The sequence below is a fragment of the Ursus arctos genome, unplaced genomic scaffold (assembly GCF_023065955.2).
Source record: "Ursus arctos isolate Adak ecotype North America unplaced genomic scaffold, UrsArc2.0 scaffold_23, whole genome shotgun sequence".
Lineage (NCBI taxonomy): Eukaryota > Metazoa > Chordata > Mammalia > Carnivora > Ursidae > Ursus > Ursus arctos.
Window position 1 is genome coordinate 40,248,390 of NW_026622908.1, and position 18,955 is coordinate 40,267,344.

Consider the following 18,955-nt stretch of genomic DNA (forward strand, 5'->3'; position numbering starts at 1 on the left):
AACACATTTACTAAAGGGCAAGAACACACCCAAAAACAGAAGCATACCATTTCATGCCTTGTTCTGGCAGTCTTTAAAGTTCCTAATTCAGGCAAGGCCAGAGAAAACACATCATCATATATGACAGTAAGCCCTCAGCCAACTCAAACTGCTGGGTGTGGTTCCATTTTGCTGATGGTGAAGGAGCGCTTTTATATAGTCTATTTTGTCTTAAGGCAGTAAGTATGCTGGTAGATACATGTACATTTTTAAAGTTGTTTCAATAAAAATACTACTTATACCCAACAGAAGAGAATATTGGGGGAAATTTACATTCGAATCAAAGGGCTTAAGAGGAAACTTTCTCAATTCATCTGTCATAACAAATCATACTTTAGCACAGAATACTGAATAAAACCACACTTTATCAATTTTGTTGTGCTTTATGGATTTATAAAGACCAATTAAGACTAAACACTACTTCAGACTCAGAAATGCTGAGACTAGGTTAAATCTAAAAATGATTCCAGGCTATGCTATAGAAAAAAATTATTTTTATTAATAGAATGAGTTCAATATTCATCTTGACTCTTCCCTAAAAATAAAAAAATCACCAAAATCAGGGCACCTGGGTGGCTCAGTCAGTTAAGCCTTCAAATCAGATCCTGATCCCAGGGTCCTGGGATGCACCCCCGAACTAGGCTCCCTGCTCAGCAGGGAGCCTGCTTCTCCCTCTCCTGTGCACGAGCGAGTGAGCTCGAGCACTCTGTCTCTAATACATAAATAAAATCTTAAAAAAAAAAAAATACCAAAATCAATTTCGGTACCTGAAGGTTCTGTGTTCCAGATGAATAAGGCTTTCTTAATTGGCAGTATTTGACTTGGATTCCTTATGATTTCAAGACATAAAAACAGTTAATCTACTTTGTTTTTTCACCGACTATACCAGTAAAGTCTATTTCCTAACTTATACTTTAGCTGTGAAATATATCAACAAGTTCTATCAAAATAAATGCTAATAAAAAGCATTCTTTACGAAGTTGCAAAGAGCATCAACTTCTCAATACACTGATATTATAAACTATACTTCCTATTAAGTAACAAATCAATTCAAATGTAAGCAACCACCTATAGGGAAAATTTATTGTATGCAAATTAAATTACTCAGGATTCTTTTTAACTTTTGCCTGGCCCTCAAGGAATTAAATCAGCATCTGTGGGTCCCAGTGCATTGTCAGGTTTAAAATACCGCAGGTTATTCTAATCACGCAGCAGAATGGAGATCCACAGCCCAACTAAAGGGTTTTTTTTTCTTTTCTTTTAAATAAAAGCTTTCCCCTCACTCTTTCCCCTTGATGTTTTTTAAAGAATATACTCCCAAAACCTCAAAGATAACTTGGGAAAATAGTTTAAAATTCAGATTAATTTTAAAATGCAACTGCGTTATTTGAACAATTTCTCAGTTCACAAGGCCATAGAAACTTTGTTAACAGGCATGCCTAGTCATTATAGGCAAATTCTAGTTCTCAACCAGTTCACACAACCTGGGGTTCCCTATTTCATTGGAATCTTAATATGTAGCCAAACTGTTAAGTAACCTAGCACTGGGGATTGTGGGAGGTAGAGAGAACTTTATACTAATTTCTTGCTTCTTACAATTCTCTACTATCTCATTTTAAATTAGTGTGCATTTATCCTTTATTCTGAGATTTAGAAATCATAAAAATGAAAAACACACGTGCTCCACTGTAAAACACCAATTTCAAAAAGCCTACTCCAAACAACTCCCATTGAGTGAAAACTACAAAAAGGATGCTAGTACACATATTTATCCTGTTGTCATTTTCCCTAATTTCATGATTACTCCACTGAGATAGTAAATGGTACCTAATAAAACAATGCGCTGTACTAGTGTTAATTATTCATTACATAGAGATCCTTTGCATCCAAGCCTTTCCTTTACAGGTGGTAAAGCAGAAACAGGGATTTCTAGACTACAAACTAGTTTCTGTGTAAAGTGAAGGAAAAAAAAAAGCACTAATTTGAATTTCAGTTCACTGCAATACTGAACACTTGACATGGATTAAAACCACGCAGGTTTTGCTTCTCCAAAACCAAGCCAAAACGTGAAACTGCGTTTTTCGTCCGTTAGTTCTTTTCTCCCTTTCACAAAACATTCCACCCAACCTCGTATTGAAATTTGAGGGCTGGGATTTATTTATTAAGATTCTTCAATGTTCTTTCCTTTTTTTGCCTTTAGATTTCGCAAGTGAAACTTTTGGCGATTTCAATAGCACACACATTAAGCAAGAATAAAGCCAGGTAAAATGACAGATGAAGGTATCCTTCAATTTTTGATGACTACTTGATCTTTAATTCTTCTACCATTTTTTATGTCTTCAGGAAAGCAAGAGAACAACGTACGATGCCAAACGTACTGAAAGAACTTCCTAAAATGCAATTAAGGCCACATTCTTTTATCTCGTTAATAAAAAGAAGTGTGGGTTTAAAATCAACCTTCCTAATGCATGTTGTCAGCGCCTCGAGGTCGTTAAGATTTAAAAAAAAAAAAAAAAAGCTTCCAACTCCAAGAACTTCGCAGCCGTCCAGCGCTTTGTCAAAGGCTGAAAATAAAGCATCTACCTTTCCCGCTGCCCGGGACTCGGGTTCCCGGCCCGCGAGCCTGCGAAGCGCCATGCAGGGAGGGAGCCGGAGCCCCGGAGCGCGCGGCTCAGCCAGGGCGGGGCCGGCGGCGCCGCGGCTGCGGGACGCCGCCCGCCCCCCGACCGTAGAGCACTGCCGGCCTCCCCCCAGCGCAGGGCCCGACCGCCGAGGGCTGCCGCTCCCCCTGCGAGCCGAGGGAAGCGCCGCCCGCGCCCTACCGGCCGGGCCTCGCTAGCAGCCCCCGGCCCCGAATTCGCGGGCCGAGGTTACCCCAGCGAGGGGTGCAGGGTCCTAGCCCCGGGACGAGGAACGGGCGGCGGTGCGGGCGGGCGTTCTCCTCGGAACTATAGTCGGGAGGGCGGCGGACGGGCCACGGAGCGGGTCCGGGGAAAATGGGCGCCTCACCTGCTCCTCCCGAGGCAGCCGCTACCGCTCGCTGAGGGGACAACATGGAGCCTCCGCCTTCAGCAGAAGCAGCAGGGGCGCGGAGAGGGGCGGGCTGAGTCGGGAACAAACTGGGCCTAGGAGGCGGGAAACGGGCGGGGCCTGGGCTCTAGAAGAAACTGGGTAGAAGGAGGGGCGCGCAGAGCTTCGAGGGAACGAACATAGGGCGGGTCTGCGAGGCCCGACGGACCGCGTTACTCCCGCCTAGCGCTGGGCGGGCCGGGGCGGAAAGGCGCACGCGGCCAAATCCCGCCACCGCCCGACGCCTGTGCTCGTGCGCGCGAGCGCGCCGCCGGCTACCTAGGACTGCGCACTGGGGACGGCGGTCCGTTGGGAATTGTAGTCCCACGCTCTCTGGATGCCCCGCCCGCAGTCCCTATTCTGCGCACTCATCCGGGGCGGGGAGGAAGCGGAAGAGAGGGAAGGGACTTGGGGGGGGGGGGGGGGTGTCCCTTCGACGACTGAACTACAACTCCCAGCAGGCCATGCGGGGATGGGAGGGGTGGGATGGCTCAGGCCCGGGCCCGCCAGCCACCCGACGGAGATCCTAGTCTTGAGACCCGCCCCGGGGCGGAGGACTTGCTATTACCGGCCGCTATCCCGTACCTGCCGCGTTTGACGGTTTCTGTGTTTCAGGACCAAAGGGAGGCCTCAAACCTGGATGACGTGAGCGTCACTGGTTTTTTTAACGATTTTGACTTCACAAGGAGAGCAGGACGTGACTTCATTACCACCATCATCAGTTTCATCCCGTAATCGCGTGACTGGCCCAGCCTGGTGATGGACAATCACCACCACTCTGATAGCTAAGAACTTCTAGTGAAACTCCTTCTACAGGCTCTGTCCAGCCTAAGCCATGGCCATCTTTTGTAAATGTCAGGTTTACAGGGGCTTGCTTTGAAGATACTTTTGCAAGCACACCCTACTTAAACTGTGTGTTAGATCAATACAAAACAAGGTTCTCCGAAAATGCTTTTATTCACACTTCATATGTGATTAAGACAATGTCAGTTATGAAGAATCTTGTTGTTTTGGATTTGTTGGGGCAGGGACGGTTATCGGAGATAAGTAGCTGGTGGAGCTCAAGGGAGGCTAAAGCATCCATCCCACCACCACCACCTCTTGGCATCACCATTCCCTCATTCATTAGACAAATTATTATACTTTCTTCTGCCTCTAACTTTTTAAAGTTTGTTTGTTTGTTTTTAAATAATTTCTACACCCAACGTGGGGCTCGAATTCACCACTGGGAGATCAAGAGCGGCATGCTCCCCTAGCCAGCAAGGCGCCCCGCTTCTGTCTCTGCCTTAACTATTATAATCTACCCAGAACCTCCTTTCAGCTGCCTCTAGGTCCTGCCAAGCCTTTGAGCTGTTTTTTTTTTTTTTTTTTTTTTGGTTCGTTTTTTTGTTTGTTTGTTCTTACTTCCCGAGTGATTAGGACAGAGGTGAAGAGAGAGAGATAATTCTGCCTAATCTTATCTAAAGAAATCCTGTTTTGATTTCTTTTCCCCTGCTTTCTTATTCTCCTCAAACTCTCAAGATTATTTGAATACCCTCCTCTAGGCTTTAGATTTAAGTCTAGATTAGATCTAGTCCACTCAGGCCAGCTAGTTTCTTAACTAGCCACGAACATCAGGGCAAGGGGATACCGGGGTTTCACACTAGGTGTGCAGAAGGCAGGACCCACAGGATGTGACACAAGTCCTGGTCATTATGTTGCCATGCTCAGAAAGAAAGAGGGGCCAAAGGCCAATGACTTGTCACAATTTCAACACACAGGATAGGAATTTAAAATTGCACACACATCCCAGCATTCTCTAGTCCCCTTCCCCATCCAACTTCATTAGACTTCTTACCATCTGACTTTTGTTTTATTTTTATTTATTTACTTATTTGAGAGAGAGCACAAGTGCAGTGAGGGGCAGAGGGAGAAGCAGACTCCCCACTGAGCAGGTAGCCAGACTCAGGGCTAGATCCCAGGGCCCTGGGATCATGACCTGAGCAGAAGGCAGACATTTAACCAACTGAGCCACCCAGGCACCCCTGACATGTTTTCAGTAAAACATAATCTTTTTGTTTCTCTTCCCACTAGAATAGGAATTTTTGTCTGTTTTTATTTACTGCTATATCCACAGTGCTTCATACAATGCCAGGCAGATAGTAGAAACTCTAATATTTATTGAATGGATGAATAAAGAAGGGATATGAGACACCTAACACTGCTCACTCTTTCTTGCTCCCTTAATATTAAGTCCCTAACTTTTGCTTTCAAACAAAATACGCTGTTCTATTTTAAGGGCTCCCAGGAGAGATCCACTGAAATCCATCCTGTCAGGAAGTGACCAGCAAACACTGACATTACATCTATCTCAATTAATTTCATCAAAGTCAGTGTCAGCACATCAGCCTTCCCCATACCTTGTAGAAGTTTTTGGCATTTAGAACAACACAGTACAAATTATAGGTAGACTTTAGGATTAATCACAGCTTAGATAGCTACTCCTATAAATGAGAAATATGTTTTGTTGTTAGTGTTGTTTCCTTCTCAAATAACCAGGATCATCAAAACAGTGGACATTCAAAATGCTAAATATTGATAATACTGATTACGGCCTGACTTCAGCCATCTCACCCTGAACTGAGTCATGTAGTATGACCGGAGGCTGAGCTTTCCTTGTGGTTTTCCACAAGCAGGTGACATGCAGACATGTGTGAGTGGTTAAAACCACAGGGTTTGGGGTCGGACTCACCTGGCTTTGAATTCTGGCTTCGATGCCTACTAGCTGTGCAAACTTGGGTGAGTTAGTTAACCTCTTTGAACTGATTTCATTATCTATTGCAAAATGATTTGAATTGTTGTGGGTTAAATGAGATGTAAGTATTTGGCAATTATGACTGATGCATAGTTAGTGCTCAAAAATTGGTAATCATATTCATTCTGGAATGCCAAAACAAAGTCATAAATATTCGTGATCAAGTATTTTATGAAGCACAGAAATAACAAAATTGTTTTCTGCAGTGACATCCACTGTGACTCAGGTTCCAAAGCTTTCCAAAAATAGCTTTCCAAAACTGTCATGTGCCAGGCATAGTGCTAGGCATTATGGCTGATATATGCATAAGACATATGCCTGAGGCACCTGGGTGGCTCAGTTGGTTAAGCATCTGCCTTCGGCTTGGGTCATGATCTCAGGGTCCTGGGATCGAGCCCCGCATGGGGCTCCTTGCTCAGTAGGACCCTGGGATCATGACCTGAGCCAAAATCAAGAGTCAGATGCTTAACTGACTGAGCCACCCAGGCGCCCCGACTATTTTCTTTTTATAAACTATGACACCAAGTCAATAGCTCATTCTGTACACAGAGCAAAGTAGGGTACAAATATTTAAATGATGCCCAGCTGGGCGCCTGGAGTCTTGGGGTCAGTGAGACCGAGCCCCAAGTCCAGTTGGTCTCCATGCCGGACGTGGAGCCTGCTCAAGATTCTCTCTCTCCCTCTCCCTCTGCCCCTCCCCTGCCTCTCTCTCTCTCTGAAAAAAAAGAAAAGAAAAAATAGTCAACCCCAACTCACAGACTGTTATACAGTTGGATATATCAGACCCTCAACATGGTGGTAACACACTGAGCTCAAGACCTACCAGCTGCTTCATTATTGTTCTTGTTAACAGCATGGCTGTCTCTTCAAAAGGATACTACGGAAGATCACTCGAATTTACTATTAAGAAAGGAAGCAACATACCTGTGTATAACATGCTATCATTTGTGTTAAAAAGAGTAAACGAGGGGGAGCCTGGGTGGCTCAGTTGGTTAAGCATCTGCTTTCAGCTCAGGTCATGATCCCAGGCTCCTTGCTCAGTGGGGAGCCTGTTTCTCCCTCTACCGCTCCCCCCTGCTCATGCTCTCTATCTCAAATAAATAAATAAAATCTAAAAAAAAATATTTAAAAAAAAAGAGTGAATGAGGATACAGATTTGCTATATTCACCTTTGCATTTGCCACAAAAAGCTCCTAACAGTACTTACCTATGTGTGTTTGGAGGGGGAGACTAGGAGCTGGAAAGGGGTTAATAACAGAAGAAAACTTTAAGGTATATATACGTTCATATATACATGAATATATATATATATATATATATATATGACATATGAACATATTTGAAGAGATTTGTTAATTAAAAAAATTTTTTTTCTAGTAAGGAAAAGATGGGATAATGAGATGGCCCAGAAGCTGAGGGGGGATATTAACTGTGTAAATACCGATCCTATAAGGACAGGGCCAAGGAAGAAGGGGCCCAGCTCAGAGCCGCAGCAATAAAAATGGCTCCACAGAACTGAGAGGTGGCTATGCTCCAGTGAGCACTTTAGAAATCCCATCTGAGCCCTTTCCTGCCTGCAAACATTCACTGAATCCCCATTAGCCTTAAAGGGAAGCCTCAGTTCCTTAGTGCTATGTTACTGCTTCTCCACACTCTGGCCCCAACACATGTTCCCCATTTCATCTCCCTCTTGTTAGCCCTTGGCTCCAGCCAACCTGGGCTAACCACACCCAAAACACCTTACACGGGGTCACACTTCTGACCCTCTAGCCACCACAGATGGCTGTGCAGTCTACATGTAGGTCTAAGGCAGCCTGGGGTGGGGAGGGGCAAGAGGGGACCAAAACTAGGCCAAGTTCTGCTAAACAAGCCAGCACTGAAGTGCATCATGGGTTGGGCTGGGAAGAAGGGGCGCTCTTCTGTGACTGGTCTGCCCAGAAGGAGGTCTTATTGTACACTTGCACAAAAGCAGCCCCTGGCATTTGCTTCATACCATTCTCCTCTGCCTTTAATGACCTCCTTTCCATTCCAAACTCCCATCTGACTTTGCACTTCTTCATAAAACCTCCCCAAGCCACAACAACTCCATAGTGATTCCCTCTCCCTTTAAATCCATACAATTCACTTGCCATCCAAGCAGAACACTGTAGCTTTGTGTTGCTGGGGATTGTTTTGGTTGCTATTTAATTTTTATTTTTATGTGAGTATGTTTTAAGCCCCAACTAGCTTGTAAGCTCACTGAAGACAGGACAAACATTTTTTGGATTCCTCCAAATTTCCCAGGACAATGTCATTCAGCAGGTGATCAGTAAACATTTGTGGAACAAACCATATATACAAATAACATCTCAAGCAAGAGTCAGTCTCAGGGAAGTTTACTGGTATAGCAAGAGGGAGCAGGAAGGAAAGGCAGCTTCAGGAACTGGACCTAGAGAAGGCCTCTGATGTAAGAAATCTTAAGAGTATGAAAGGACCACCAAGACAACATCAGTGTCTTGATTTTAGCTTCTTTTCTCTGCTTCTAGATACAATGAAAACAGGCTTCCTTTCCAAGCAGGGTCTTCAGATCCTAGCAATCGCTGTGGGGGTGAGGGACCAGCATCATGCATTTCCTTACCCAGCTCCTAGTAACATTTTTAAAGTTTATGCATTTATTAGAATGGATAGATAACTAGCTTGGTTATCCGATTGGCTCGTATTTCCCTTTGTCATCTAAAGGACAGATTGCCGCATTATCAACTGATGCTGTTAAGTCTCAGAGTAAGATATTTGCCACCAAGTTATTTTAGGAAATGTCTTCTGTGCCTTTTTTTTCGGGGTGTTGCAATGGCCAGTTTTTTTCCTATCTGAGCTTTACCCGACCTTAAAAACTGTCAAGGGCAGATATAGTCCACTTCCTGTTCTAGAAGATTTCCACTGGTCAGATCGCTTTTCCTCTGTGTTGCTGCCTGGCTTACTATCTCCCCCTTCATGAGGCTGCATCTTTACAGGATCTGCTGATTTTGCAATTGTCCTTCAGGTCATCGATTGCTGCTTTAGCAATAACAAGGCCTACAGTTTTGATTGTGGTCATTTCCAGTTTACGTTCCCCTTTTGAAAAGAATTATGCACTTTTCAAATATTTTAACAAGGCATATGGAGAAGGCTTTCTATTTCACAATCCAACCAAAGAGAAGACAAAAAAATGAACAAAATTCAGCATAAGCTAGATATCTGGCTTCAAGTAAATTCTCTGCTAAGGACTCCATTTAGGCTGTGAATAAATTTCAATTATGTGTATTTTCTGCCATATCTCAATTTTTAATACCTCATTTTACCCTCCTCCATAACCGCAGCCAGGATGTTATATCCTAGCTCTTCTTTTTCTCATTAGCTCAGCTCTTTTTTCTTCAAAATATGTCTTCTTTACCCGATAGCCCACTTGGAGGAAAGGACAACCTTAAGACCCAAGGTGGACCCCTCTTTGGGAACAGAAACAACGTAAGAATATGTAGGAGGTTCTGCGACTGCATTGCAATGTGACTGGAATGCGTAATAGCTTTTCATTCTGTATAGCATCTTGCTCCACCTACCAAACGGGAGATAGTGCCATCTCTGCCTCATGGTGATATTACGACACATCCAGAAAAATTCATAAAGCACCTTGTAGGGTCTATCCACATTGTGGTTTTCACTTTTCACTGGCGTCAAAGGCAGAAACGCATCAGACAATAGACACCCGCTCTGGAATGTATGGGAAAGATACACTCCAGCTAATGGAAGCAAAAGAAACTAATATCGTTAAAACACATAATCCGCCGACCCTAAAATATTCACAAAAGAGTTCTAAACAGACGCTAACCTGCAGGGCCCCCTCCCACTTCGGCCGCAGTGGTGGGCGGAGCTTGGCACTTGGCCACGCCCCTTGCGTCTGGTTCCCGGAGGGGCGCTACCCCCCCTTCGCCTCTCGCGCGGACGCAGCGTGAAGCCAGTTTTGCCCCTCCTTCCCCGCTGGAGCGCGGAGGGACAGTTCTTGCGCTTGCGCTCTGCGTCGCTGGGCTCCTAGGCGGGACCGCCGCCCGCCGAAGAGCCTTTTGTGCGCCTGCGCGCTCGCGCTCCTGCCCTCTCGCTGCGCTCGGCTGAGTCAGTCAGTCTGTCGGAGTCTGTCCTCGGAGCAAGAGCAACGAAGGGACTTCTGAGAGCCAGCTGCTTGATTATTTTCTTTCCCCTCCCTCTCTCCCGCCCCACATCTCTCTTCATCCCTTTCCTGCCCTTGCTCGCGCAGCCATGGCGGAGCCGTCGGCGGCCACTCAGTCCCCGTCCGTCTCCTCGTCGTCCTCCGGGGCCGAACCCTCGGCGCCCGGCGGCGGGAGCCCTGGATCCTGCCCCGCCCTGGGGGCGAAGAGCTGCGGCTCCTCCTGTGCGGGTGAGGCGCGCCGGGGGAACCCCGCCCTCTCGGGGGTTGTTTTTGGGGCCGGGGAATGCAAATCACCCGCTCTTACTGGAGGCTTCAGCCCCCGGGAACGAGCGTCTGGAAAATGGGCTAAGGGGGAGGGGAGCGTAAGGTGGTGCAGGCGGTGAGGAAATAACGGGGTGTGAGGCAAACAGGTTGGGGGCGGGGAGATAGTCTAGGGAGTGGGCGGTAACGCCGAGGCCGGCCAGGTGGGGAAAAACACCAGTTCGGGGGAGCGGTCCGCTGAACCGGGGTGATTTAGTGGAGGATTAGAGAGATTGAGAGGATTGGGGCAGGTTGGTTGTAGGAGAAAGAACTAGTTACGATTTTGAGGGGATGATGGTGAAAGGGTTGCATTGCAGGTTTGCAGAGGATGTTGGCATAATCAGAAATTCATGGTAGTCTTACAAAAAAAATTTTTTATTTCCCATGGGGAGGATGAGGAAGTTTAATGGAAACACTGTAGCCGTTTTCTATACTCCTTTTATCTGCTTGTAATTTTTTTTGTGGCTAGACTCTCTAAATGCCCGATTTTCTGAGGCTTAGAGGTAAGAGGAGGCGTGATGGAGAACAGCTCAGGGAAGATTTGGGAGGGAGCAGCTGATGGTCCAAGATGGATCCGCGGCTGCATCTGCAACACAGCCTGCTCTTCACTGGCGCGACGTGGGGGTGGGGACAAGCAATCAGTTGCTTATATTCTAGAAGATAATAGAGTCATGCCAAGAAATCAACACATTTTGATTTCATGCTTTCTGTGGGATGTTATTGATCGCAGTGTAACAAAAGGGCGTGTTTAGCGCAGAAAGGGGGGAGGGGGAGAAAAATTAGACAAAGCAGGAGCTGGTTGAACCCCATTCTCCTATCTGTGTGAAAGACTAGGAGGGAAGCTGCGGGCCGCTTTTAGTTTCCATTGTATACGCGTTTGCCTGCTGGTGGGAGCTGGCTGGCAAGCTGAAGCTCCCCTCGTGCAGAGATCTGCAGTGCAGATGCCTTCTTGAGGGGAAAAAAAAATGCACCATGAGCAGGTGGTGGTTCTTAAAGGAACGCAGTCTTTGAAGAAAAGAAAAAAACCTTTTTGTCAAAAGAAGTGGGCCATAAGCCCGGGAGAGTACAGATAATTTTGCCCTGTATTTAGTTACCTTAAAGGATTTTGAGGGGTTTTTGAATATTTGTCTCCTTTGCCAGAATCTTAGGTTGATGTAAGGAATGTAGAATTTCTCATCTTCACTTTAAATACATGTCTAGGTGTTTCGGTTTTGTTTTGTTTTGTTTTTAAGTAATCTCTACACCCAACGTGGGGTTCGGGCTCACAACCCCAAGATCAAGAGTCGGATCCTCCACCAACTGAGCCAGCCAGGTTCCCCTTTTTCTCTAGGTGTTTTTTGAACAGTGGATTTCCACATGAGAGCTTTGGTACTCTGTCGGATTTTCCAGTGTGGTTTTGGCCATTTCAGTAGAAACAGTATCAAAGGAAGCTTCTGCAAGGTCAAGATTAGCTATCCAGATAAAGGAATGAGGCAGCAAATTTAGAACTCTTGTTCCCTTTAAACCACCAGTGTTTCTCCTCCAAATTTTCGTGTTCTGGGCAAAGGTCCAGATGAACAGCAGCTTCCCTATAACTTAGCAACTTGGTGTTTTGGATTTAATCACTTGCCATTGCTTACCGTTTGGTTGTTAGCCCTTTTGTACATAGCTTGTGATTCTTCTTGATTTTTAATTTTTGATTCATCTGCAAAATAGATACTGTGTCTTAAATTCTTATTTATTGTAGATGTGTATTAATATTACCTAAAAAGCATTAATACAGTTTTGGTGGGCCTCATTTGTCAGGTCACTACTTGAAAAGCTTAGCTTAAGATATCGCAGTGTGTATTTATTCCATCGAAGTTCTTCCTCGCAGAATGTTTTCTCCATACCTCATAGGAAATGTCCTAGGCTTCTGCACTATGAAAATAAGATGAAGTTTGTTACTCCACAATTTTACCGTAATGGATATTTAAAAATCTACCTTGATTGTTTAAAAAATCTACAAGTGTTGATGTCGACCTTCAGCTTCACATTCTTTCACCAAGCTCCTCTTGGTTTTAGAGACTTTGAAAAAGTAAAAGAAGTGGTCGCTTGATGTCCTGGAGGAAAAAGTTTTGTCTCGATTGACCTGTCCAGTAACAGCTTTTAGAAAAATTAGTTCCTACTAAAGGTAGAGAATGAGTGCTGGCACTCTGGTCTAGTGCCTCAGGTACTGGTGCAGCCAGCATTGTAATATGCTTGGAGAAGGAGGTCAAGGGCCAGAATTGGCTTTCCAGATTTCTACCTTTGAAGAAAATCAAAGATCTCAAATGCAGAAAATTGAGATTAAGGTAAAAGAGACTTAAATATTTGGTGTTCTTTTCAGGAGGAGAACTGCCTTTATTAGACATCAAGTATATGTCTGTTGTCTGAACTTTAAGTTTACTGTTTTTATAGCACTTGAAATTCTGTAACTTGCCAGAGACTGTTCATTATTATTGCTATGAAAATCATGATGCCAGAATTAAAGCTACATCTCTTTTATCTGTTCATGGAAATTAAAGCAAAAATGGCTCGGACAATGCAAAAAAAAGTTTTTGCTTTAAATGCTTATTTTTCTCACTCATGAAACTTAGTTGTCCTGTGTCGTTTAATGGCACTATTTCACACTTTGTCCTATCATGTCAATCAAATGTGAGTATGTAATTTGCATTTTCCCTCTTAACCCTTAGAAATCTACTTGTTCACAGTGATGTTAGCTGTATTATATTCATGTCAGATTATCAGTGGCAGTATAACATGGTGATAAACACACAGATTTGAGTTCCAGAGGCACAAAGATTTCAGGCCTAATTCTGTCTCTTAAGAATTGTATAACCTGGTGCATATCGTTAGCCTCAGCAATATGACCTAGGCAAATTTGCTTTGTGCCCCAAAATCCAAACTCCTATTGAGAAAAATACCTAATATTTGATACATCTGTTTGCAGGTTACAAACTGTTTGCACATACATACAAAATAGTAGTTGAATTACAAGTGAGATACCATAATGTTCTTCATGATGAAATAAGATCTGATAGGACTTCTTTTTAAAAGTGAATCTGTTTCAGCTTTTGACCATTCACATAAATGTCTTAAAGCTACCAGCCCTTTCATTCAGCTGGTCTGTTAGGGAGGTGGGGGCACCCAAAGTGTTTTGTGGATAGCTTAACATGACACCAATATGCTTAAGTATTGGGGTTCCTGGCTGCCTCAGTCGAGAAAGTATGCGACTCTTGATCTCGGGGTGGTGAATTTGAGCACCACGTGGGGTATAGAGATTACTTAAGTAAATAAAGCTTTAAAAAAAAGAAATGCTTAAGTATTGTCTGCAGCATTCTGACCATAAGTGTAGTTCTGATGCACTAGGAACCTACTGTCACTGGAAGCACAAGTACAGGAGACAGCAAGAATGGTGTCAATATAGTTTACATTTGCCTGTTGAGTTGGATGGGTTTTTTGTTCCCCAGGAATAAAAAGTTTTTTTTAATGCTTTTTTCCTCTTAAGAGTCACATTCACAAATAATTTAGCCACTATGATCAAACAAACCAGTCTCATACATTTGAAAGGTATGCCTTAACCCTAAATTGAAATTTCTAGAGCATTGCTGATTAAATTGCTGGTAAGTGCATCATGTTTTTAATTTTTATAATTTTAGAGATTGTCTGAAAACAAAATAAAATGAATATCATTGCTTTTATTGTATTCTGTGGTAAGGAAATTATATATTTGTCCTGATAGAGGACTCACCGCTTTTACTGTGTTCTGTGGTAAGGAAATTATATATTTGTCCTGATAATAGGACTCACTGTTTTTGTTTGGGGGGGGCGTGGGAATGACTCACCTGTTTAATCCTGTTCATGCTTCAAGCCCTTGTAAATGAAGTTTGGTAGTGAAGGAATTGGTGACATGTCATTGAAGTTTAGGGAAAGTTAAAATTTCCGGTTTTGTTTGAGGTTGTTTGTTGTATAGAAAAGCACTTCTCTTTAGTAGTAATCCTGGAACTTAGCATTTTTGTAATTCCAAGTGGAATTATCAAGGCTCCAAATAAACGAATAACTGCACATGTTTGTTGTATGTACTTAGCTTATAGTTTGTGTTAGACTTTATTGTTGTTAATGATGAATTTATAACTGCCTCCTAAACTGTATAAACTTGTGAAAAACATATAAATTTCATAATAAAACTTTTTAGAGAAAAATTATCAAGTTGGCATTATGTTCATGTAATTATCTCATTCAGAAGTTGCCCAGGAAACTGACTTACTTTTTATTCAGTTCATTTATAACAGCTGTTAATTCTAGAATTATTTTTGGTCATTGGGTATGCTAAAGATGTTTTGAAAAATTGTGTATACCAAGTAATTTTAGCTATAATCAGTACTGCTTGTGATTGCATCGTTGAAGTCTTTTACTGCATTTCCGTGACGTATGTAAGACATGTTACTCTGTGATACTGCAATTTTCAGAATCCCTTTAAATACTGTATAGGATTTGTGTTTTTATTTTGTTAGGAAGGGGTGTAATTGTCAGTAGGTAGCGACTCTTGTGATTTTTTTTTTTTTTTAATTTCAAAGAAATATGCTTTCCTGTTTTCTCCAATCAACCGTTTTATTTCTCCCTGTAAGGACATTGTCATAACCCAACCAGGAGAAGTGCAACTTTCTGACACATTCCTCATTGGCCGCTTGCCCTTAGGATATATTGAAGGGTATTTGGGGAAAAATTTTTAAGCAAAACTGATACAGAGGCCCTTTTGTCCTGTTACCTGAAAGCATTTCAACAGTGAGAAGGAAGTGTCTTCATTTTACATAGGAGGTTATTTGATTTTTAAAAAGTCTTATATTTGTGTATTGCTTTATGGTTTAAGTTTTGCCCATACATTAACTTAACAAATGTTTGAGCATACAGTAAAGCTCTTTGGAAGATAGGCAAACAAAACAGATCATCTAGATCTCTAGAGGCTATATTCAATAGGAGAAAGCCTTATGTTTATCTGTGACATAGGTAGTGATATAAGCCTCATTTTACAGATGAGGAATCATGCTCAGAGAGATTAAGTGACAAGTCTAAAGGTTTGTTGCTGTAACGTTGAGGGTAGGATAAAACTAAGGGATTGAGGGGCCAATTCAGTTCTCTTTGAAATACACATACTGCCTGTCTTTAAAATTTGAAACAACATGTGATAAAAATCATTCGGTCACCGTCTTCACTTCAGTTACTGGTTGAAGTTAAAAACTTTAATTTCTGGTCCCATGCTTCCTAAGCCAGGTGCCTTTTTGCTCCACTTTTCTACAGAAATTTCTCTTGTCACATTCACTAGCTATTTTCCACATTGTTAAGTCTGGTCGCTACCTCTCAGTCCTCATCTTCAATGCCGTGTCAGCAGCTTCTGGTAAAATGGATCACTTGCTTCCTTATTGAAATACCTTTCTCATTTGTCTTCCAGGACACCACATACTCTCACTGGCTGCTCCTCCTATGTTCTTTGCCAGTTGTTCTTGTTGTTGTTCTTTTTTTCTTTATTTAAGATACAGTTCACATAATTAAAAGCACCATTTTAGAGTGTTTTTTTGTATTTATACAAGGTTGTGCAACCATTGTCACTGTCTAGTGTCAAAACATTTTCATCCTCCCCCCAAAAGAAACTCTATACCTGTGATAGTCACTCTCCATTCCTCCCTCCCTCCATTCCTTGGCAACCACTCATCTTTCTGACTCTGTGGATTTCCTTAATATTGGTATTTCATATTGCTAATTCTTTTTTGTTTCCCGAACTTCTAACATTTTTAGAGTACTCCAGGACTCACTTCTCAGAACTTTTCTCTTTGTATTGGTCTCATTTATGATACCCATCTTGTGGTTTGAAATACCATCTATAAATTGGTGACTTCCAAATCTTTATCTTTGGTCTTCATGTCTAATGGGCATCTCAAACTTACTGTCTAAACCTGAATTGATCTTTCCTTGTATATGTCTGTTCTTCTCAGTCTTCTGCCTCTCAATAAATGGTCATTCGTTGTCCATCTTTTGCCCAAATCAAAAATCTCGGAGTCATCCTTGACTCTTCTCTTTCCTTCATACAACTATCAGCAAATCCTATTGATTCTACCTTCAGACTGTATCCAGTGTCTAACCATTTTTCTCCACCTCCATTGTTATCACCCTGGCCCGGGCTGGATTATTGCACTTGCCTGCTAACTAGTCTTTAGACTTTATCCCTTGCCTCTTTTCAGTCTGTTTTCCTTACAACAGCTGGTGTAAGCCTGTGAAAAAATAAGTCAGATCATGTCACTCATGGGCACATGGTCCAGTAGCTTCCTATCACACTCCTCAGAGTCAATGCCAAAGTCTTCAGAGGGCTTCTGAAGCCTTATGATATCTGGCTTCAACCTTCCTCTTACTCACCAGCTTTAGTCACACTGGCTCCCTTGCTGTTCTTCACACCAGGAATGCTCCTCTACCTCAGAGTCTTATTTGCTGTTCTCTTTGCTTAGAATGCTCTTCCCTGTACATCTTCGCAGCTTTTCTGTTGCTCTCCTTTGTTAGGTCTTTGACTACCTTATCTAAATTGCACAAGAAAAAATACCTTATAGGTCTCCCCTGCTTTGTTTTTCTGTCATAATCGTTCTATATTTACATGTATACGGTATATAATCTGACTTAACTTTATTGTCTGTCTTGCACACTAGATATAAGTTCCAACAGAGTAGGGGGTTTTGCTGTTTTATTCATTGCTCTAATGTCTGAGCAGGACCTGGTACAAAGCAGGCTCTCAGATATTTTTGAATAAGCAACTAACCATTTTTGTTCAGCAACTAAAACTATTTCTTGGTTCATAATAGGTGTTCAGTAAATATTTATGGACTGAATGGAGAAATTCTATTCCCAGAAAAACATGCATATAAACGAAGTATTGCGTAAGCTCTCACAAGGTCCATAGTTCATGAACTACTACGAAATTGTTCATAGACTGCAGATTAAGAATGTTTGGTTTTTGAAAATTGAATTATGAGTTTTGCAAGAACTTAACCCCTATGGAAATTGACATATCCACGAAAGTTTTTATGTAAGCCCATAAAACTGTATCTGCGATAAATATATCTTATGTTTAAGATTGGTTTCTTTGACTACTCTTTTGACTTCTGGACTCGTGGTATTTTCCACTAATGGCTTTAATCCAGAAAGGTTTCTTTTATAATCACTTGAATGCCATGTTTTGGTATGTTATAAAGAGACCGCATTTCCAATAAGGACTCCGTGGTCGGCTGGTCTGATATGTCAGGTTTTTAAAATATGTTAAAATAGGTTTAATTTCCATCTTATTTCTAACAAAATCTGAGGTTTTGATTCAATACATTGATCTTAAACATTATTTGGAAAAGGGTAAGACATATCTAAAAGTAAATGTACTGTTTTAGAAGTTGGGTCATTAAGGGGCGCTTGGGTGGCTCAGTCAGTTAAGTGTCTGCCTTCAGCTCAGGTCATGATCCCGGGGGCCTAAGATCGAGCCCCATGTCGTGCTCCGTGCTCAGCGGGGAGCCTGCTTCTCCCTCTCCTCCCCACTAGTGCTCTCTGTTGCTATTTGTGTCTCTCTCAAATAAATAAATAAAATCTTTAAAAAAAGTTGGGTCATTAAAATATTTGTAATCAATTTCCTATTTACACAGTCCTTTTTATTTCTGTTAGACTTTCTAATTGTGTTTCTTTTGCAACAAGAATCCTGCTTGTTTCTCCTCTTGGACTGCATATACATTTACTCCATAAATGTACAAAGAAAGCCTTCCAACTCTTTTAGGGTTCAGAGGAGTTACAGTGGGAAGTGCTTAGTGACTTGCTTCCAGAGAGTACAGTGTGGAAGGATGGGGAAGAAGTACCACCTCGAGAAACCAGGCAAACCATCTCAGCCAGGCGATCAAGGTTAACATCTTCAGCGATAAGTCATATTGATAGCATGTACCCTTGATATGTTACGACAAAGATGGCCCTTTACCTAAGTGGTAATCTTCCCCAAAGCTCCATTCTAACCATGAGACAAACTCAAATTGAGGTACATTCTGACCTCCTCATATATTTGACCAATATTCCTCAAAACTATCAAGATCATTAAAAGCAAGGGAAGTCTGAGAAATTGTTATAGTCCAAAAGAGGCTAAGGAGACACGATGACAAAACGTGATATGGTATCCTGAATGGGATTTTGGGACAGAAAAAAGGCAATAAGGAAAAACTAATGAAATACGAATGAAGTATGGAATTTACTTATTAGTAATATATCACTGTTCTTTAAATGTGACAAAGGTACCACCATATTAATGTAACTTGTTAACAATGGGAGAAACTGAGTGCTGGATATAAAGCAACACTCTACTCTTTGGGCCTTTTCTGTAAATCTAAAATTATTCTAAAATAAAAAGTTTGTTTTTTAAAGAAAGCCTTAGTCATGATATCGGAACTGCTTTGTGCAAGATAAGGAGGTCCACTTTTACCACTAATATTGAGTAATAGAGTGGAGGTCATAACAAAAATATAAGAGAAAAAAATGGCATAAAGTTTGGGGGAAAAAATTGGTCTGCC

The 18,955-nt window shown here is 42.3% G+C and overlaps 2 protein-coding genes across 2 annotated transcripts in view; one reads left to right on the forward strand and one right to left on the reverse strand.

Moving 5' to 3' along the window:
- The window catches only part of ATL3 (atlastin GTPase 3), a 43,905-nt gene extending 40,440 nt beyond the window's left edge, over nucleotides 1–3,465 (reverse strand). The window contains exon 1 of the mRNA XM_026483408.4: nucleotides 3,049–3,465. Within this exon, the coding sequence (XP_026339193.1) occupies nucleotides 3,049–3,094 (46 nt within the window). The 5' untranslated portion in view covers nucleotides 3,095–3,465. The remainder of the gene's footprint in view (nucleotides 1–3,048) is intronic.
- Nucleotides 3,466–9,909: 6,444 nt separating this feature from the next.
- The window catches only part of RTN3 (reticulon 3), a 61,096-nt gene continuing 52,050 nt past the window's right edge, over nucleotides 9,910–18,955 (forward strand). Inside the window, exon 1 of the mRNA XM_026483407.4 lies at nucleotides 9,910–10,307. Coding sequence (XP_026339192.1) covers nucleotides 10,169–10,307 — 139 coding nt within the window. The 5' untranslated portion in view covers nucleotides 9,910–10,168. The remainder of the gene's footprint in view (nucleotides 10,308–18,955) is intronic.